Here is a 20983-nt window from a genome sequence, read left to right as displayed (position 1 = left end):
CATTGCCATCCCACCTCCGTCTTTCCCGGCAGTATGGTGGAGCAGAAGTGTAGACACCGTGAGGTTGCGAGCGCGTGGAACGCTGGTCAAGCTCGCCGCAGCCAGGAAACTCTGCGTTGATCACAACCTTGCATTGCAGCCTAGGACCCATCAACGCCGTTGGCAAAGTCACCTTGGTAAATAGACATGTTAAGTGTAAAGTAGTGGCTGCCCTTTCCATAGTGTTGAGTACCTGAATCTTTAAACGAGAAGCACTTCTGAAATTGGTGTTCCCAATCACTCTAGTATTTCATTAGTCTCATGGCCGTTTGCAATGCCAGCTCGATCTATATTTTTTTCTTATCATCTATGCCGTTCAAGTCTTCAAGAAGTCCTTGATGAACGGGTTGTCTAAAAATCTTTTAGCTGGCAGTAGAGCAAGAAATTGGTGGAGATTATTGGATGCCGGGACCCAGTTACCGGTACCATTTCCATCTCGCGAAGCCCTCACAACATGGCGGCTAGAATGGAAATTAGCAAGCATAATGAGTCTTAGCAAGAAAGGTTAGTAAGTAGACTGTCTTTATTCCCCTAATATGGATGATACTTAACAGCTGCTGCTGCTCAAGGTACCTGAGCAACAATTCCACGCTTCTATTAAGAGCTATGTAGGGAATACTAATCAAAACAGCGATATGTCTGACAGTGCTTTATCACCTGGCCAGACCAACGGGATTCAGCCAAAACTTGTTTTCAACCAAGGGTCGTCGTTTCAGCTTGGTGCTCCTGACCAGATGCGGCCCACAACAAACACTGAAGCAGAGATTGGAATGAAGGTACTCGACTTTCAAAACACTGGTTTCGAGCTTGAGCAACGTGTATCTCCTGTATCACGCATGGAATTCTATTCTGATTCGGCATCTCCAGAAGTGCTTCTAAAAATCTTAACCCCCAGGAAACGCTTCACGATGGCTCCACGGACATGCACCCCCTAAGTTCCTATTCAATGGACAACAGCGTAGTTTCCTCATCTGACAATGCTGATATTGAGGTAAGTTTCTTTACTTTTGTTCGTTATGCCTTCACTAACCTTATAAAAGCTTAGCAGTTTGGATCTTGGCTTTAACTCGTCTTCCAGCTTGGACTTGATAGGTTCCCGGGTCATAGCCAGTTCTTTGGTACTGAAGGTGGTCATATCCATGGCTACTTTCAGTGATATTTGTTTTACTAGAGCAAAAGAAGTACAACCACATATCCAGACGTTATAGTGCTTGCAATCATTTTGCTCAACGCTTTCGTATTTGTCTTTAACCATAGTGCCGCTGGTAATCAACTCAATGTTGTCTTGTTCAATCTGACTAATTTGAATGTTAGAGCGCCTAGGATTCTGCGCTACAGCTTCTGTCGGAATGGTTTTAGCTCTCAATAATGCTGAATCCGTATTCGGAGGAGGGGTTCACTTTGTTTAGGAGTTATCTAGAGATATTATAGGTCTAGAACTCATATCTGCTAATCTAATAGGAATTAGAGACGCGTAGACAACAACCGAGTGCTAGGGGGAGACTGAAAGTGTTGCAGTCGCAACATACGAGATAAAGCGCCTCTATAAACCTAGAAGTACATCGTTCATATAGAAGGATCATTGTCTACATATGCTAGCGGGCGGATGCAAATAGTGATCGTGAGAAAAATGGTAAACTTCTGGGGACAGATGGCTCCTGTTTACAGGAGTAAAGTGGGGTGGCGCGGACACCTTCATGTTCCGCGTTGCGTCTGCTATCTGCTAAGCTTGCTAAGTGGGCATAGCTACAAAAGTTGCGGCTGGAATCGAGTAAGATTGATTGATTGATTGATTGAATGAGTGAATGAATACCAAAGCTTGCTTGTGCGCCACCCTACAAACTGATATCTTTTGGTCAATTGACCTTGCACCTCGCACTTGCACTCCCACAATCGCTTGCTTTTCCATAATCACAACAATTGCCATTTGGAGCACACTCAAAAATATGAGTCGAAACTCGCTTCGTAGTAACAACATAGGCGTTGTTGTCGGACCAAACACAATTACCGCAGACAGTAAGTTGCTTCCCACGACTGTTGCATTTGCACCCGTTGTATGAACATGCTCTTTTGCCTAAAGGAAAAGGCTCGGTAGCCAGCTCAACGGATAGAGGCTCAGCGATTGGCTCGACAGATAGAGATTCGGTATCCCGTTTCACAGCTACGGGCTCGGCTGCTACCGCTAGAACAAGAAGAGCAAATGAGATGGAGAATTGCATGATGGGTAGTAAGATTCTAACACAATATTAGTTGATCGGTCTTGCAGAAGTGCCATTGAGGGGAGTATGTATACTCTCTTTTGGGGAAAAAGGATAAACTTTCAGATTCAGGATGGTGGACAACGCTGAAGAAAGGATCTGTCTTTCTTCTCTAAAGCCTGGTTGTCATGCCTTATTTATCTCAATTGTTACTGTTTCCTTAGTCTACAAGGCTCATATAGTGTATTAGCAGGCCATTGGACAATATATGGGAGGGGCTAATATCTACCTGCCATTTTCGTTAGCTTCCTTTACCGGGACCCACTCACTATCACAACGAGAATATTGCTGCATTACTAGATGCCTTGATATATTAATTTGTTTTCGCTTTGCTCGCATTGCTCGCATTGCTCGCATTCCCCGCTCTATGGTGTAACTTCGTTGCAGTTTTAGCTACATGTTACAATCGGTCCCAGAGAGGGTTTCGGGCGAGGAAGAAACGCGATTTGATTGGCTCTAAGAAGCTCAACGCTGATTGGCATGCTAAGTGAGATGTTAGAAATCTCTATTTTCGAATAGTGCCAATCACGTAACGAACACCAAAATCTCAGCTATATAACGAGCCAAAAACAAGCTCATAGATTAGCTTATAGATTAGCTTAGAAACGAGCTAGAATATGAGCCAGAATATAAGCCAGAATATAAGTCAGAATATAAGCTAGAATATAAGCCAGGATATAAGCTCAAGCTGCACCCCCTTCAGCACCGCCAGCCGGGCTGTCAAACTACTGATTTTATAAGAGTACAATCATTGCAGATGGGCCCAATCGTAGCGAGATATCCTCAGAACGCTGCCATTGGCTGATACGCAGCCTAGGAAGTGTAAAGCGCTTTATTTTAGGTCAAACATCGTCATCCGTAATTATTCGGGTAAGACGGTGCAGGTAGTACGGCTGGTCATATTCGTCCCCAAAATGAGGTTTTGTCGCGAACGTTAGACTAAGAAAGTAGGTACGTAGTTACGCTAGTGGAAACTGACATGTTTCATAGTAGGCGAGCTGGCGAGCCCGCCACTGCCGGCAAGAAAATGCGACCCATCCGCCTTCCACCGCGATGCATGAACACGCTGGATCTAGATTTATCTTCTTGTAAAGCTAGACCTATCCTTGCTATCAATGAACTAAAAATCATGCGACATTGAGTGAGCGACACGCTGCAACATCGTATAGAGTTCCTCGAAGCACTGTTCAAACTAGATGCGCTAGAACTACTTCGTGGCGCGACTGAAGAATCAGCCATTGTGCGGCACATACTTGATCTAGATTTAAGAGGGGTTCCGCCCCTAAACGCCACATTTCCATACTAGGACGGTAGGTGGGGTTCCTGAAGCTGAAGAGACGCAGCTTTACGAACCTATAACAAGTGGGGTTGGCCACGATACCTGTCAGTGGTGGGTAAGATGTGATCGGGTGCATTAGCCTACAGCAATAATTTGATGGCGCTTTGCAGCTGCAGAACAATGGAGGGACTAGGCGCAAACTATCTCTGAAGGTTGGTTGTGTTGCTTTCTTCTATTGGTATGAGATTGGTGTGAGGGAGAGGTTGGTGGACGTTGTGCTATGCATTTGGCTTTCACCTGCAGCCTAAAGTCGCGGAGCTGAAAACATATTCCTGCATCTCCGCATCGTTTTCAGTCGTCTCTGAACTTGGGACCTGATGATACATGTTATGGGCAACAGGCTGTTCTAGGCCTTCTATGGTTGTGAACAAGGTAGAAGCTGGGCGCTCTGGTTGACTCAGTAACAGCCTCGAAAACACAAAGGCCGATGATGCAGTTGCGGCCCGTGATGCGCTAACTGCGAACCACAACAGTACCCAGCTCGAAACAGTCGCCGCTTTCGCGCCGTTTTTGGTTGTGCCTTGGTCTGGCTTCCGTACTTAGATCCTCTTCTAGCTCCAAAAGTGGTGCAGTTGTGCCCCCTGTTCCTCGCTACTGCGTTGGGATCCGATCCGACCCGACCCGCTAGCTACCGTGTCCGTGCCCGCCAACATAAAAGTGCCCAACATACTGGATTGCACTTAAACATTTAAGCGATGCATTCCTACGTAAAAGACCTACTCATTGCCAAAGCCTTGTGCAATGGTCCTTGGTAAATGAACTTGTTTATGAACTTGCATTAACCATCTTGGAGGATAGGGAGTACGGCCAATAGAGTTTATCCCAGGTGATTAGATTGATGGACCCCTATCTAGGAGCTCAGTAGCAGTATTTATCTAATATCTACGAGGATAATTTAATCCTGCCCGTAGCTTCTTGCCCGAACTCGTGCTAGAACGGAGCTCATTCCTGGAGCTCTAGTCATGTGACGCTCGACCCATGCCTTGTACCTTCACCCAAACCCTAAGCTTCAAGAACTAGGGAACCCCATCTGCGGCAACTATAAAATGACTTAGTATTCTTGAATGAAAAAGATGTATCTTGAGCCAACTCACGTCCAGTTACTCGATCTCCTCTCCGTCTGGGATTATCGAGGTTATAGCTCCGATGTTGGTAATTTTGTTCCATGCGAAACCATAACGATTGAACGCATCTTCGCTCTTAATCCATCTCTTTTTGCCCTGGTCGATCAAATAGACGGGATCATCAAACCCTTTGGCCAATGGAGTCGGGAAATCCAGTACGGGGCCCTTGGGGAAATTGTCAACCAGTGCTTGTTGCACGGTTGAGAATTTCCATTCCCCGTCACCAAATAGAGCTTTGTAGATATCAGGGGTGGCAATGTGTCGCAACTTTCCGTTGAGTACAAGGTAAACAGGGTCTTGTTCATCACCCTTAATGCGCTGTCCTTCGAACTTCTTGGCCATTGTTGATGTTGTAGAGAGTTGGAGTGTTCAAATGATGATAGTTATGATAGGCAGAGGATAGTGAGAAGATAATGGAATGCAGGTTGAGATGTCTGTGGATTCATTGAGCTGACGGGAAGATACTTATACTTTAACAGAAACCACCAAAAGTGGTCTAAGCCAAGCGGGATCATGATGAGCCGAGCCCTCCAGCAAGGCAAATGCATAGTGCACATTGTAGTCTACTGTAAGTTATCACGTTCTGTATGCAAGTAAAGGACCACTTAAGTAATGTGGCTGGCTGAAAACATTGTTCTGTTCGTACAAAGTAGTCGAGGCGGGCTGAAAACATGTCGTTCGTTCCGTACGCTACGGCTGAGGCTGGCTTAAGTAGTGGCTTAGCACATAAACGAAGGCTTGCATATGACAGCCAATTCCAGCCGTCTAGCGTAGGGTTACCGCGCCGTGCTTGTTATGCTGCAGTACCTACCACTAATATACTTGGATAAACATACATAGGCCATCTAGACCTCATAGCCACCTCATCTGTAATCATAGTAGCTTCGCCCAAGCTGAATGACTGTACGTGTCACTCCGTAGCTCGCGAACAATGCGCGGGACCCGGCACACGCGCAACGCTGGTGGGCCTCGACCGCGTAGGGTACGTCGTCATCCCCACCTTACCAACTCTGCGCACAATGTAGCACTAACAGACCAATCGGCCATTCAACTATTAGTTTCTATCCCCAGGCCGCAAGTCACCACTAAGACAGCATCAGAAAGACTAAAATATCCAGTCCTAAGGTCAAATCTCAAAGGTTAATTAGTCTTATACACGTGGTAAATGAACCTTAGATATTAGTTATCTAGGGTCGAGCTCATCTCTTACAGTCTGGGCATAGTTGGCAGGTGTAGCACGGTGACCTAAATACGACCCTGTATGGGCTTCGATGTTACTGCTTGCTTCATGTTTGTTAGGTGTCAACTTACAGGTGGGTACTTGAGTCATGACTATGGAGACAAGTGCTGGAAAATGCTATTGTATGTTACAAGCCATACAGTAGATCTTTCTTGCAGTGTATCTAATCACAGCTCTCTGAACATGAGGCCGGCGCTAGTCTTGTGGTGGCTGAGTTACTGCCCGCGGACGCAAGATTGCATCATTGCTTCCGAAGGAAGCATTCTAGCCCAAACAGTAACATCTAGGAAGTTAGAATCGCACCCTCAAATTAGCTAAATAAAACCTGCTCTTGTCAGTTAAGACGTTCGAAGCACTCCTACGTAAGCAGTATTTGGATCATACAAGAATTGAAATCTAAACATGTTCCTTAGGGAACAAAGACGCCCCTGCTTGTGTGCGCAAACGCTAACCTCTGCGATAAGGTACTAGGTAGAGTGCCTCTGCGCGACGCGAGCCAGGTCGCTACTCGAGCCATCTGGCGATTGTTAGTACTGGCAAAAGATGAGGCTGTAGAGCCGTGAAATATATGTTACATGTAAATATTGCCAGGAATGACACATTTGACTCGTTCCTATTCTCCGTCTCCAAAAATGTCGGTCCAGCTAAACCCCCCTCCATCTCCCCCGCCAGCATCACCACCACTTTGACCGCCCTGGCTACCCCAGAAGTCTTGATCCTGGCCTCTAGATCCAAACCCAGGATCTTGAGTTTCACCCCATACATCTTCGCCAACTTGGCTTGTACCAGACTGTTGATTTGGGTCTGGTTGATATGGATCAGTAGCCTGTGGTGAAGCATCATCTCCTCGTTGCTGTGCAGCTTCTCTGCCTCTTTGCATAGCCTCATAGCCTGCCATTGTGGCAGCACCAGTCGCAGCGCCTTCTCCCACACCTAGACCTCGGGCTACAGCACCGACTTCACTGGCGATACCAGTTTCGCTAGCTGCCCCAACGACCCCAGCTCCAGCGGCGCCTGCTTCTCCTGCTGCAGCGCCCCCGGCAGCTGCACCGCCAGCAGCTTCACCACCCCCGCCAACCCAGGGCATCCACATTGGCCACATGCCTCCTGAGCCGCTATGCCGGCTGAAGTAGTCGAAATCGATGCTGACTGCTGTAGCAAGCATGACTGCTCGTTGATCGAGTGTCATACCTGGGTGCTGATCCAGTGGTGGCCTGCTTTGTTCCCCCGTTTTCGAGATAAGATGTGCGGGTTCGTTTGCCAGCCCAGCAGCATCCATTCTCAATGCGTACACTCCAGTATCCGTGAAGATTTCCCGAGCGAAGCCACCAAAGTTACGATTGACGGAGCCTGCCAATCGGCCATCCTCGGTCATCAAACTAAAGTCCCAAGATAGAAACGGTTCATCGACCCGTGCAAACTGGAGCATGCCGACTTCTCGCGTGTCATTCTCCACCACTGCGATTTCTTTTGAATTCGAGATGGGCAGGTCGCCAGATATTAGCTGCGGTGTCCCATGTGCAGCCGGATCCTCATCTAGACTCCTTGCCACAAACAAATTATACTTCCTCCTCAGCGGTGCCCATTCTTGCTCCGCAGCCCCTATAATCCTCATATCCTGCAACGCTAAGCCCGAAACACTTGCGCTCGTTTGATTCACAATGCTCGGCGCACTCGTACCTTGTAGGCTATTCGAGCTAGTATACGCCGCAGCGCCGTCGCGTCCTATAGCATCGTACACGCGTATCCTCGAACTGATCCAGCTGAACGGCCGGTGAAATCGGAGTATCTCCTTCTCGTCACGATCGAAGACGTGCGTTGTGAAGCTCCGGTGGGTTTTGAACATTTGCCTTGCGACAGCGTTGCCGATGCCGTGATCCTGCTCCGCCAGGTATCCGATGTGGTTGCCGTGTGGATCCATGATTACGTAGCGGTTCGCCTGCTCGAATCCCATAAGTACGTTCATCATTTCGAGCTGGCGTTGCACGATGAGTGAGGAGTTGTCGAGGAGACGCATGGCAGGGTGGTTTTGCTTGAGGACTGCATGCGGATCTTCTGGCATGTAGACTGGCGTGATGAGATTGTTCTCAGAGTCTGGTGTCGTGGCGAGGGCATTTGAGACTGCGTCAACTTTTGAGGGATCCTTTGGTGCCTCATTTTCTGGGGTCCTGGTTGAGTAGGCTGAGGTGAGTCGCTGATATAACCAGTTTGGTCCGAGAATGTGGGATTTGATGGCGGATGGTGTGCTTGTTCTATTGAGCGATCGAAGGAGGTGTCGTGATGGTCGGGTGGACCACCTCGCTGCTGGTAGCATTTTGAGGTATTAGTGTTACGTGTCTGAGCACGCAAGTATTTTACAATAAGTGTTGACTAGATCAGGCTGATTTAATGAACGGATGGTGATGCCTGGTCGCTCTTGGGTGGCGTCGCAAAGGTTCCGAGAAGTCGCTCTCCTCTTATTATGTCATAACAACGAAGTTGTTCACCAACTCAGTCTAACAAGCAATTCCAGCAAATTTTTTAGACAGAATCTCGAAGTAAGTGCTCAATTGCTGTGTGATGCTATGCAGATTCAAAAGTATAACCTGATGACTGTCTAGCAATTGAATTGTCGTGAGAGCGGGCCCCGGCCAATCGGAGCGAGGCTTGGCGAAGACTCATCTCTAAACTTTTTGAGCTTTGCTCTTTCTCTCCACACACTCGCCATGACGCTGACAACGCTCATCCACGGCGCCATTACGTGACGTCGCAAAGACTGGGTAAGTCATTGATTCTCCTCCTTCTGCTGCTCGGGGTGCCAAACATTGTGCGACATGCTTATACAGCATTGGTTCTGTGCGCTTGCACCCACAATGTGCGCTTTTGCACCCCGGGACACCCATTTTATGATGACATCTTTTTACTTATACGATCGCTGGCGCTGGCATTCACTTGACTGCGTTAGGCGATCGATGCTGTTTCCGTTACAATAGACTACAACGGTATCTGATATACATATACTCGCTGCGCGTTGAACAAACTCGGTCCATGCATATTCGCTAATCACCGTGTAGTTTCCTCAAACATCAAGCTTCTGTCGCCAGACATGGCCGAAGCTGTTCAGCCTGTGCAAGCTGATGCTGCAGGCAATGCCCATCCAGCTGGCGCGACTGAACAAAATCAAGAGAAGCCAAGCAACGGTGCTTCGAGGAAACCTCGTCCATGTCGACCCAACTACAATGAGATACATGCCAAACCTCTTCCAATAGATGTATATGCGCTACCTGCCTTTGTCCCTCATAACCCAATCTCTCTTGTACGACTGGCCATTAGTCTCCTTTCGCAATCTCTATGGCCACCCAAGTCGCATAACGTTATCCACAAGGCCTACTACTCCGTAGAGACGCAGTCGATCCATGTCACCGATCCGGCTTCAATTCGAGCCCTCTGGGAACAGGGATTTTGGGGCAAAGGCTCGCTTAGCAGAAGTGAACCGCAGTGGCTGGTCGCGGAAAAGCGCCGACGGGGAGCACAGGCATCGAAGACTAGCACAGAAGTTACTCAATCTAGGCGAGAGGAGCGGAGGCAATTCAAATTGGAACGAGCCAAGGCTCAACGTGAAGCTATTGAGCAGCAACTCCGGCAAGAGGGCAAACTGGTACCGGAGGCTACTGTCGATGTGCTTGTAGACGGCGATTCCAAGGACGCCACCACCTCTGACAATGTCAAGGTTCCTGCTATAGATGAGGCCACAAATAATATATTGGCAGAAGAAGAAGCCACCACTAAACTTGAGGAAATCGATATCCCGGACTTGGAACACCTTCAGCTCACGCCTGAGGAAGCTTTCTTTCTGTCCTATGTACTTGGTGCTCTGGATGTGGTCAACGTTGGCGCTACCGAGTCCGATGAGCAGTCTGAACCTTACTCAGCTTGGTACTTGCTCCGACTGTATTGTGCACATGCATCGACTTCCGACGACACGGCGGACAGTGAGAGGACTCTGACACATCTTCATACTGCATACATCATGAGTAAGGCCGCTACGCAAGTCGACTCAGCCCTGTCGTGCGTCCCGTCTATCGCTCCAGACAATCCATTCCTGTTGAAGTACGTCGTCTTCCACCACTTCCGCTCCCTTGGCTGGGTTGTCCGTCCTGGTATCAAGTTCGCTGTTGATTATCTGCTTTACATGCGCGGTCCCGCATTCACCCATGCGGAATTCGCAATCATGATCATCCCGTCATATTCGGCTCCATGCTGGAACGAAAACCCCCGTGGTGAGTCGAGGATTGCGGATCAGCAGCGCAAGGACTGGTGGTGGTTTCACAGGGTCAATCGGGTGCAGACGCAAGTTATGAAGACGCTCATGCTGGTCTACGTTGAAGTCCCGGAACCATGGGATACAAGCGCTACAGAGCTGGGAGGATTCAAGGTTGATATTGGCAGTGTGCTGAAGAAGTACAAGGTTCGAGAATTCGTATTCAAGCGATGGAGCCCAAGCAGGAATAGGGATTGAAGTGGGCAGTTCAAGAAATCGGTACTATATACCAACAACATGATATGATTAGAAGCCGTTGAGGCTCGTACTGTATTCTGGCATCGCCTTCTTCACCTCAAACTGCTTGCTCAAAATAACAAACTGTCCCACAAGAATCATCTGACTCCACTTCGGCCTATCCCCATCATAAATAGCATCATGCAACAAGTCCTTACACTTCTCCCACTCCAAAAAACCCAGCTCCTCCACATTGTCCTTCGTAATCAACCTCTGGAACAATTTATGCACCGGCCCATCCGGCTTATACCTCACCGGTGCCGAAAACGGATGTTTCTTGCGCGTATACAGCTCCGTCGTAATAAACGGCTTCATCGCTTCCTTGAGAATCCACTTTTCGCTAAAAGAGCGGGTAGCAGGTTCATAATGCAATTTCACGGACGGCGGTAGCGCCATTGCGTACTCTGTCAAGCGGTGATCGAGAAACGGCTGGCGGCCCTCCACACTATGTGCCATTTCGCAGCGGTCACCGAGGACGGTGAGGAGACCGTTTGCGAGACTGGTCTTGGTCCAGATGTAGAGGGAGGTGTGGAGGGGATGCCATTTCTCCGCCATGAGCGCGCGGGTGCAGCCGTCGAGGGCGGAGACGGCTGTGAGGCGCTTGTCGCTTGTGCCGAATTCGTGGGGGACCCAGGGTGCGAAGAGGGTGTCGCGGAGGGAGGCGGTTTGCGTGAAGCCGAGGAAAGAGGTGTTGTTTACCTGGGCGCGGACGGCGGCGGAGGTGGAGAGGTCTTTGGGGCCAGAGGTTTCGGAGCCTTCGAGGTTGTTGAAGGTGGCTATCCGGTCGGCTTCTGAGAGGGCAGTGTTTGGCCAGGAGGTATCGGGTTCGCGGACGAAGTCGGTGAGTAGCTCGCGGTAGCCGGCGAAGTGCTCGTCTGAACCTTCGCCAGTCAAGACGACTTTGATGCCTGCGTCGCTGGTTGTCTTGGACAGTAAGAACTTTCCCACTGTGCCTAGATCTGTCACTGCAGCTTCGTTGTGCCAGACTGCAGTTTCGATGTTATCAGCGAAGTTCTCCTCGGTCATCTCGCAGTGGTGCATTTTGACTCCTAGCCACTCGGCTGTTCGGCGTGCGATGGGTTCTTCGTCGTGTTCTTCGCCTATGAACTTGACACTGAAGCAATTTATTCGCTCAGATGCGGGTGCAGTGCCCAGTCGCGCGCCTTCAGTGTCCATCAGGTGCTTGATCATTCCTGCTATTGCACTGGAGTCGATTCCACCACTCAGAAAGACGCCAATTGGTACATCTGCACGGAGACGATCGCGAACAGCGTCTAGAAGTCGCTCCCGAACACCCTCAATCATTTCCTGTTCACTTCGTATTTCCACTTGTCGCTGAAGGTTGTTAGTTGCACTTCCTCTTTAAGTGATATAGATTCACCTTGTCTTTGAATTGGACATCCCAGTATTTATATTGCGAAATGGTGTTGAACGACCTGCACACCAGATAGTGACCAGGTAGTATCTTCGATACACCCTGAAATATTGTTCGTCCATCGCAGAGCCAACCGACGTCTTTGATACTCTGTACATCCCACTCCGGTTTCCATCCAAACGGAAGGAAAGCTTTCATCTCAGAAGCAACCTAAAATTCAATGTAAGTATCAAATGTCTTCCCTCTAATGAAGGATATTCCTACCAGAAGTTTCCCATCTAGAATGGTATAATACATCGGCTTGATCGCATACCGATCACAAGCAGCGATGATCACCTTCGCAAGCGAATCGTACAAGCACAACGAAAACTCTCCCCTCAGATACTCTAAAAACGACATCCCATGCTTCTTATACAACGCCAGAGCAATCTCTGAATCTGACCGACTCTTAAACTTATACCCTTCCCGACTCAGCTCTTCTCTGATCTCCTCATACCTATAAAGCTCCCCATTCACAACCGCATGCACCGTCCCCTCTGCATCATGAAACGGCTGTTCCCCCTCTGGATTCAAATCGACAATTGCAAGCCGATTATGTCCAAGTGCTGTGTATCACCAAAGACGAAGAAGACGTTAGTCACGTGGTCGGTTCAACAAACACCCGTATTCAAACATCACTCAATCCCAAAAAACATACCCACGCGACAATCCTCGCTAATCCAATGCCCATTCGCATCCGGCCCGCGATGCTTAATCGTATCCAAACTCTTTTCCAGCGTGGCGCTCAGCACCGCTCTATCCCCAGCTAGCAACGGTCCATGACCGCGCAGCGCAACCGCACAAGTGATGCCGCACATTGGTGTATGTCGTTTACGACTCCGGTGTCCCGACAGAAGAAGATGTGTAACAACACTCCATACCTCTGGATTCGAAAGAAACTCTGGGGTTAGCGTTGGGGACAGCGGGGACAGCACAGCAATAGTAATGACGTATGCGATCGATCGTAGGGCCCGCCGGGCTCCATGAGATGCGCTCCAGTTCCTGATAAAGATGCATTTGGCTTGTTGCTGCTTTGGGGCTTAGTGCTAGACGGCTGAAGCGGGAGCCGTGAGGTTCCAGGGATGGGCGTACAGTGGTGTACCATACATTTTGGATTGCCTTATCTGGCGCGTTTTGCGGGGTAGGGATTCGATTGGTGAGGGCTCGGGTTTAGTGACGGCACCCCAATGTATGCACTTAGGACTGGCGGCATGCTTTGTGATACTTGCCGATTGGCCTGGTGTACGATCTTTATTGCTTGGGGGTCGATCCGATCCAGGCTTGTTTCGACTTCTTCGTTTTTGTGTATTCAGAATAACAACACTCCGTACATTAACAATTTTCCTATGCTGGACCCTTCAGTGCTTTTTTTTCTGACTAGTTATCGAATATCTGAATCAAGCCACCTCTTGCAAAAACAGATTCCCATTCTCCCAATTCTTCTTTACTGCTCTCCTCATCCAAGCAGCAAACAAATGCTCCGATTCACCCTCATATATTATACTATTTCATGACAGAAGACACATACAGAAACACCATGTCCTTCCATGAACACTGTAGGTCATTCTGGAATCATGCCTGACCAGCAAGCAAACCATTTCCAATCTCTATTTCCACTTGTGAATCCTATACTATTACAAGCACCAAATAAACCACAACTCCACTACTGCAACAAGTGATTTCATTCCTCCAACACTGCCACATCCAAACCGAAGACCAATCATAGACCCAGCTAAGATGAAGCCCTTCTCTCTAATCAAGGCTACTACCGTCGTCCTGAGCCTTACCGTTCGCCAAGCATCCGCCAGTCGGATCGAATACGCTGTGTGCCAGGCAGGCTGCGCTTCGCTCGTGATGGCATGCTACACTGCAGCCGGTTTTGTGTGGGGGACTGTAGGTAGGGATACAGCATCACAGGCTATTCTTTTCTGTAATGCTGCTTTTGGGAAGTGTTCGGCTGCGTGTGCGGAGGCGACGTTGTAACCCACGCTTTGGACAGAAGAAGATGGCAGTGTAGACGAGTTGGATCAAACACAACGCATAGGTCAATATTCACTGGACAAGGAGGCATTGATAAAGAATGAAAGGTTTCTGTGCATGCTGTAGAAGTTATGATTAGCAAACCGCGCATAGCGGAGTGTGCTTCTCTTTCTCTTCTACAATAATATATGGTACGACCACTTGTCCAGACCACTCTTGCCATCTATGTGTACTCTAAGCTGAGCTCTAAGATGCCACGCTAACAGGCATTGTGTCTCTACATCCATTGCCAGATACAAAACACCCAAAGCAGCATTTACCAGGTCAAGGTGCAGTGCTCTACTGGGCAGCAGCCTGTGCACCACCCCTAGGACCACCTCGTCCACGAGATCCTCCACGCCCACGGCCTCGACCCCTTCCACCCCGTCCACTATCCAGGTTGGCTGGTGGAGGAACGTTGGAATAGTTTCGCGGTTGGAAATTGGGGTTGTTGGGGACAACACCCTCGGCAGGGTCGGTGTTGTCGATAACGGTAAAGCCACCACGGTTGGCCTTGGAACCTCCTCGTCCACGGGGCACGAAATCTGCAGAACCACCTCGGAGATTACCGCGAGCATTGCCTCTGTTTGGAGCATGGTTCTGGTCCTGAGCGTGGTGACCGTTCGTCTGTCCGCCACGAGGCGCGTAACCACCACGGCCGCCACGAGGTGGTCCGCCATGGATGGGTAGAGTCTGCTGCTGACCCTGGGCTTGCTGAGGACCCGGGCTTTGTCGCGGAGCCATGCCACCACCGCGCCCATTGACGTTACCGAAAGCTCCTCGGTATGAGCCACGGAGAGGGGGTGGTGTATTCGCTGGTACCAGTTGAGGGCCTCCAGGAGCACCGATACGGGGCATGTTGTACGACTGTGGCGCTTGTTGCGGGCGTCTAGCAGCAGCAGCACTTGAGTAGTGAACAACCTGCTGATCAGTCATATTGACAACAGCAGTCGCTGGAACGGTAGATCCCCTAAACGGAGAGCAACGGTCGCCAAGCGATGTTCCACTCATGAATGTAGCATCGAAAACAACGTCCAGCAATAGCACACGAGCTGTGCGTGTCTTGCCGACCACGGTACCCGATGACCCAATTGGCACCCTTCCAGAATCTTGTACGTAGACAATGCGATCACCGATGCTGAAAGTCTGGTGTCCCAGTCGTTGCTCTGCATCCGATGGCTTCAGCAAAGCAACACGAGGCACCTTTGTAACCTTCTTAGGCTCAACGTCTTGGGTGAGTGGGAAGTTGGCATCCGCGGCCTGCTCGATCAGCTTGACTGTGTCGGAGTCAAGCTGCTCAGCATCCAAAGGAACCTTCTCAAAACTCTTAGTTTGAACTTCCTTCAACCAAGCTCCAATCTCTTTGACTTTTTGCTTTGCAATCTCAGGTGGGTAAAAATCGGTATCTTCCCAGCCGTCACCTGTTGGGTTGTTGATGATGGCGGCAACAAACTCGGGAAACTTGATCATATAACTAGCGAGCAAAGCCATGGCTTTCTGGCTGTACTCCCATCCGTTGGCTGACTTTCTTGAGTAGCCCAAAACCTTGAGTTTCTTGGCTTCAAATTTCAAGTTCAGGCCAAGATTCAGCTTGAGACCACTTGAGTTGACGTTGAAAGAGGACGTGAGCTTGGATAGAGCAAGCGGCGGCATATTGAGCTGCTTAGCCACAATGTACGATGGCAGGTAGGGAGTAGCCTTTTCAGCCATGCTCACAACCTCACGTCCGAAGTGCGGCTCTGGTTTCTTGAGTTTGGCTACCATGATCGTAGCCTTGTTGTCGGCATGACTAATGACTTGCAAGGGGCGACCATAGGCGTAGTCTCCAAGATAGAAAGCTCTAGCGCCCACAGGAAATTCTTCCTCAATGGGCAAAGCCTCCTTCTCCAAGAATCGAGCGTCTGGGCTAGCGACCTCATCAACAATGGTCTGGGTTGCATACTCGACCTGCAGTCCCGCGACCTCACCATACTCCTTGATAGTCGCACCCTCGTCAGTCTTGCGTAGTCCCTTGAGCATTTCCACGTGCACGAGAGACTCAACCTCTCCAATGTTGATACCGAGACGCTTGCTGTATTGCGTTTCGATGCGGTTCGCGGTCTTCTTCCAGTTGGAGATTTCTTGAGGTCCATGTGGAATAGCAACTGGGGCAGATGGGCCACTCTCAGGGAGTACATAGTCGAAGAGTTCATCTGACACCTTCACCACCTTTGCCTCGTGTAGGAATGGGTAGCCGACGTGAACGGCCTTTCCGAGCTTTTCTTGTGCATGCGACACTGACTGTCGAGGCGCAGTATCCAGCAGTGTGATAACCATGCTCTCGTTTCTGCTGTCTTGCTGGAAAACGTTGACGCCAGCAAACTCGAGCTTGCCGTGGAACGGGAGGACCTTCAAACTAGGGAAACCTGCCAAGGCCTCTGCTCCAGTTTTGACACCATCCATGAGACCAATGTAGTATTCTAATCCTTCCATGGTGGGCAGATCGAAGATGTTCTCAATACATTTGCAGTGTGGAAGATCTGGGAAGATGCCCGGTAGAGATGACGGGTAGATAAAATCCAGATCCTTCGCGTAGCTGAATTTGAGTGATACACCGAAGGTGTTGCGGGCCTTCTCATCTGCAGTCAGTTGATCCTCCTTGGTAGCCATGGCCTTGAGCAAGCGGTCTTCCTGGATGAATGGGATTTTGACAACAGCCTCCCAATCCTGCTTTTTACCATTCATGTCCAGAGTGAAGTCCCGAGGATAGAAATCAATAATGGGAGAGTCCTCGTTCGTCATGAGGGGATGGTAGGCTTTCGGTACAATGCTCTTACTACGATCGGGCAAAACACCCATCAACTGTTGGTAAGGCTTGAATGGTTGACCAAGCTTGAAGTTGATATCTGCCTTGAGACCCCGCTTGACATCAGAGATCATGGGCGAGTAGTGGTAACCATAGTACCATGGCCACGATGCTACACCACGGTAGTAGTAGTAGAGAACCCACTGCAGACCTTGGACGTAGTTCTCCGTCAGCTTGCGGAGCTCTTCCTCGTTGCTACGGTCCCAATCAAACTTGCTCTTGTAGTAGCTGTTCTTCCAAGCTTCGAACTTTTCGTCGTACTTCTTCTGCATCTCGGATTGAGCAGCCTCGGGAGAAATGTCGACAACCTTGGCCTGCTCATATTTCTGCACAACACGTGCAATAGCTTTGGCAGATTCGTCTTCCATTTCCTCATCCTCGTCCGAATCGCCCTCGACCAGCTTCGGCGGGGCAGTGATTTGGAGATGACGATCGCCATCATCGTTCTGAACAGTCTTCCAAGGAAGATGGAGCTTATCCGCAAGCTCCTGGACGAATTTTCGGTCATCCGCTGGCAAGGAAACGGGAAGATCGAGAGGAGCCTGCTCCTTCTTTCCCAAGTAGTTGTCCAACCAGGCCTTGACCTGCGAGAACAACTCCTGTTGTTGAGTAGTCATGACAATCGTGCCTCGTTTCGCGGTCTTCTTCATTACGTCTTCCTTTTCAAGGCTCTTGCCCTTGAACCAGGCTGCGTCGGAGTTTTCAGATTCGAAATGACGATATTCTATGTTTGAGAGCTCGTCCAACAATGCAGCCAAGCGCTCCATGTTGATGACACCTCCCTCATTGATATACCCTTTACCCTTGGGCAAAACCGTCTTGTAAACGTTGAACATGAGAGCCAAAGCGCCCTCGTTGATATGCAAATGCGGAAGATTTGGAAGGAAATCGTTACCAACAAAGAAAGCCATTAGGATAAAGTCGTCAATAACACGCTCCATGTCGAAGGGAAAGCTAAGAGCGCCAGGCTCTTCCAGCTCCTGAAACTCGAGTTCCAGATACTCGCGAACTATGCAAAGATGCATGAGGTAAAAGTTCTGGTGCTCCAACTCCTTGGACTTGGTCTGGCTCTGGCGACCGAAAGTCACCTCTTCTCGCAGCAAACTAAAGTGGGGGTCATGGCTAAGCAGACCCAACATGATCAAGTCTGCATCAAGACCATACAAGCAATGGCGACGGTTCGGGTCGTACCCCGGCTGCGCCTTTGCCTGACGGATGTATTCCATGATCTTGTGCTCGCCCTCTCCGGGGACCTCATGGCCTGACAGGACGACTTCCACGCCCTGCCAATCAATGTCCTCAGAGACCTTCTTGTTGATGAAGTACTTGAGTTGCTGTGTGAGCTTCGCCATGAACGCCGTGCCTGGCGTGATGCAGTTACTGTCAAACGCTTCCTCGGTCGGCATCTCAACGCCTTCGCGGATAGCCTTCTCCCGAGCCTTTTCAGCATCGAGAGCCGTTCGGAAGCGTCGCGCACGCTGTTGGTTCATCTTGGCGCGCGGGGCGACACCATCGATGGCCATGAAGAAGAGCTGCTTGGGCTTGATTTTGCCAAACAAGTGCTCGATGTAATTGAAGATGCTGATGAACATCTGTTCTTCCGATTTGCGGGCGGTGACGCTGTCGGAATCGCTGTGGGTACAGTTGTGGATAATACCGTTCATATCAAGCTGTGGCTGTCAGCCTTGGGCGTCAATGACAGCATCAAGCCACTTACATAGAGACAGTCGAACTCAGGAATGCGGTTCTCGGCAATGAGCTGCGAGATACCCGGATACCTTTCGGACATCCACCGAAAGAACTTGGGAACACCCATGGTTGCTGCTGTTACTATTGTCTAGTAATTGCTGAGAATAGATGGCAAGGCGGCTATGCGACCGTTGTTTTTGCAGTCGGGCGGGGCGAATTGGATCGCAAAGCAGACAAAAAGAAGAAAAGCAATAGCGAAAAGAGGCGCGCAAAGGCGCTGAGGGGAGAGAGAGCAAAGGGTATGGGGTGGCGGTTCTCGACGCTGGGGTCTTCAAAGAGGGCAAGTCTAGATGACAGAGTCAATGGATATACTGACGGCAAGTGCCAAGCATGTGGGGCGCTAACGACGTGATCGACGCCCGGGTTGTCTGAACGCGAACTTTGGCATCGCGTCGTTGCGCCGGACTTTCACGCCCGACAACCTCCACGTACCGCGATAGGACGTGTATTTGCCACAGTTGAGCTTGTTGAGAACCCAACCACAATCAAAATGGACGAGACAATGAGTGGTAAGTTACACGCGCCTTCACAGATATTGTCTGCAGCAGTAGTCCGCCAATGACGCCAGGCGCTGGACAATTGCTAGATGTAGCTTTGCATGCCTTCACAAGCGCTCTCCGCTCATATGAACGAGGCATGGATACTACTCTTTGAACTGAGTGCCAGCCAGAGCTTTGTCAGGGCGTCAACCAATTATGATTGCGTTTGCGACAGGCTACGAGCTGCGCATTATATGCTATCATCTTGACATGACTAGCGCACTGTTTGCTCTCCGATAGGCACATTCCAGAGGATATGGACAAGACATGAATTATATCACAGCATTCTTCAAATTGATACTGACACCGTCATCACAGACGCCCACGATTCGCATGAGATGGACGACCAGGAGCAGGTCGAGCAGAAGATCATCAACGAAGAGTACAAGATATGGAAGAAGAACTCCGTATTTCTCTATGACATGCTGTATGGCCGCGCGCTCGAGTGGCCAACACTCACCACCCAATGGCTTCCCGACAAAAAGCCGGTCGAAGGCACAAACATGAGCCAGCACCGCGTTATCCTCGGTACCCACACCTCGAACCAAGCGCAAAACTACCTCCAGATCGCCCACTGCGAGATACCCGACTTTCGCGAGCCCGACCTGTCAGAGCTCAATGAAGAGCGGGGAGAGATTGGCGGACACGGCAATGCCAAGCGGCCCTTTGACTTCAAGATTGTACAAAAGATCAACCACCCAGGCGAGGTCAACAAGGCACGGTACCAGCCTCAGAACCCAGACATAATAGCATCTCTATGCGTAGACGGCAAAGTCCTGGTGTTCGACCGAACCAAGCATCCCCTACAACCCAAGGACGATTCAATCAAGTTCGAAGCCGAGCTCATCGGCCACAGCAAGGAGGGTTTCGGTCTAAGCTGGAGTCCGCTCAAAGAAGGCCACCTGGTAACCGGAAATGAAGATACCACAGTCAAGACCTGGGACCTCAAATCCGGCTTCTCAAAGAGCAACAAGACACTCAGCCCCACCGCCACCTACACCGTCCACACCGCAACCGTAAACGACGTCCAATACCACCCCATCCACAACTTCCTCATCGGCACCGCCTCGGACGATCTCACCTGGCAAATTATCGATACCCGCATGGAAACCCACAAGAAAGCCCTCTACAGAAAAGAAGCCCACGAAGACGCCGTAAACTGCATTTCCTTCCACCCAGAGTTCGAAAGCACGTTCGCTACGGGCTCGGCGGATAAAACAGTTGGTATCTGGGACTTGCGAAACTTTGATAAGAAACTGCATAGCCTCCAGAGCCACCGTTCCGACGTCATCGGTCTGCAGTGGCACCCACAAGACGCTGCTATCCTCGCAAGTTCCAGCTACGATCGCCGTATTTGCCTCTGGGATCTCAGCAAGATTGGGTCTGAGCAGACGGAGGAAGAGGCGGAAGATGGACCGCCTGAGTTGTAAGTTTCGAACAAATCCTTTTTCTTTGCGACGACGTACTAATCATGGGATAGGTTGTTCATGCACGGCGGTTTCACAAACAGAATCTGCGACTTTGACTGGAATAAGAATGACCCGTGGCTTATGATGGGTGCGGCTGAGGATAACCAGTTGCAGATTTTCCGGCCCTCAAGGAAGCTTGTGGAGCCGCTGAAGAAGAGTGTGAATCATGGGGAGGTGTCGGATTGAGCTGGAGTTGTCTGTGGGGTTCCTTCTTCACCGGGAAGGATGTAGCATGTCACGTCGTCAAGGAAAGGGGGCAAGGCAAGAGTGAGGAGATTGTTTGCTGTACAAGAACTCCAGCTCAGTTTGGAACCTAGGAGGCAACACGTCTTGCATCCCATCAACTCAATCTCTCCAAAACGAAAGAGTAAGCAGGAAAATATGAAGCAAGAATAATCCCTATATCATTCA

At 49.8% G+C, this 20983-nt stretch overlaps 9 protein-coding genes across 9 annotated transcripts; 4 read left to right on the top strand and 5 right to left on the bottom strand.

The window, feature by feature from the left end:
* Window positions 1-674: 674 nt before the first annotated feature.
* COCVIDRAFT_16034 (hypothetical protein) lies at window positions 675-1247 on the top strand (the record flags this gene model as incomplete). The annotated part of the gene is made up of 3 exons (XM_014701117.1): window positions 675-815; window positions 935-1030; window positions 1080-1247. 3 exons carry the CDS (start codon window positions 675-677, stop codon window positions 1245-1247), a joined length of 405 nt encoding a protein of 134 aa, XP_014556603.1.
* Window positions 1248-1904: 657 nt separating this feature from the next.
* Window positions 1905-2129, bottom strand: COCVIDRAFT_49543 (hypothetical protein; the record flags this gene model as incomplete). Its single annotated transcript, XM_014701217.1, has 1 exon — window positions 1905-2129. A coding segment is annotated over one exon (225 nt), but the record flags the coding sequence as incomplete, so codon positions are not given.
* Window positions 2130-4736: 2607 nt separating this feature from the next.
* On the bottom strand, window positions 4737-5102 carry COCVIDRAFT_26679 (hypothetical protein; the record flags this gene model as incomplete). Its single annotated transcript, XM_014701141.1, has 1 exon — window positions 4737-5102. The coding sequence occupies one exon, from the start codon at window positions 5100-5102 to the stop codon at window positions 4737-4739; it is 366 nt and encodes a 121-aa protein (XP_014556627.1).
* Window positions 5103-6613: 1511 nt separating this feature from the next.
* Window positions 6614-8314, bottom strand: COCVIDRAFT_26678 (hypothetical protein; the record flags this gene model as incomplete). The annotated part of the gene is made up of 1 exon (XM_014701140.1): window positions 6614-8314. The coding sequence occupies one exon, from the start codon at window positions 8312-8314 to the stop codon at window positions 6614-6616; it is 1701 nt and encodes a 566-aa protein (XP_014556626.1).
* Window positions 8315-9085: 771 nt separating this feature from the next.
* COCVIDRAFT_99132 (hypothetical protein) lies at window positions 9086-10498 on the top strand (the record flags this gene model as incomplete). Its single annotated transcript, XM_014701216.1, has 1 exon — window positions 9086-10498. One exon carries the CDS (start codon window positions 9086-9088, stop codon window positions 10496-10498), a length of 1413 nt encoding a protein of 470 aa, XP_014556702.1.
* A 48-nt stretch (window positions 10499-10546) lies between these two features.
* On the bottom strand, window positions 10547-12311 carry COCVIDRAFT_26676 (hypothetical protein; the record flags this gene model as incomplete). Its single annotated transcript, XM_014701139.1, has 3 exons — window positions 10547-11872; window positions 11919-12122; window positions 12177-12311. The coding sequence occupies 3 exons, from the start codon at window positions 12309-12311 to the stop codon at window positions 10547-10549; spliced, it is 1665 nt and encodes a 554-aa protein (XP_014556625.1).
* A 1377-nt stretch (window positions 12312-13688) lies between these two features.
* Window positions 13689-13934, top strand: COCVIDRAFT_99125 (hypothetical protein; the record flags this gene model as incomplete). The annotated part of the gene is made up of 1 exon (XM_014701215.1): window positions 13689-13934. One exon carries the CDS (start codon window positions 13689-13691, stop codon window positions 13932-13934), a length of 246 nt encoding a protein of 81 aa, XP_014556701.1.
* Window positions 13935-17276: 3342 nt separating this feature from the next.
* On the bottom strand, window positions 17277-17432 carry COCVIDRAFT_99115 (hypothetical protein; the record flags this gene model as incomplete). Its single annotated transcript, XM_014701214.1, has 1 exon — window positions 17277-17432. A coding segment is annotated over one exon (156 nt), but the record flags the coding sequence as incomplete, so codon positions are not given.
* A 1622-nt stretch (window positions 17433-19054) lies between these two features.
* COCVIDRAFT_26674 (hypothetical protein) lies at window positions 19055-20758 on the top strand (the record flags this gene model as incomplete). The annotated part of the gene is made up of 3 exons (XM_014701138.1): window positions 19055-19073; window positions 19422-20529; window positions 20584-20758. 3 exons carry the CDS (start codon window positions 19055-19057, stop codon window positions 20756-20758), a joined length of 1302 nt encoding a protein of 433 aa, XP_014556624.1.
* Window positions 20759-20983: the final 225 nt, after the last annotated feature.

Source organism: Bipolaris victoriae (genome assembly GCF_000527765.1).
Source record: "Bipolaris victoriae FI3 unplaced genomic scaffold scaffold_42, whole genome shotgun sequence".
Classification (NCBI taxonomy): Eukaryota; Fungi; Ascomycota; class Dothideomycetes; order Pleosporales; family Pleosporaceae; genus Bipolaris; species Bipolaris victoriae.
Note: the sequence above shows the minus strand (reverse complement) of the source record. Positions and strands in the feature narration are given on the sequence as shown.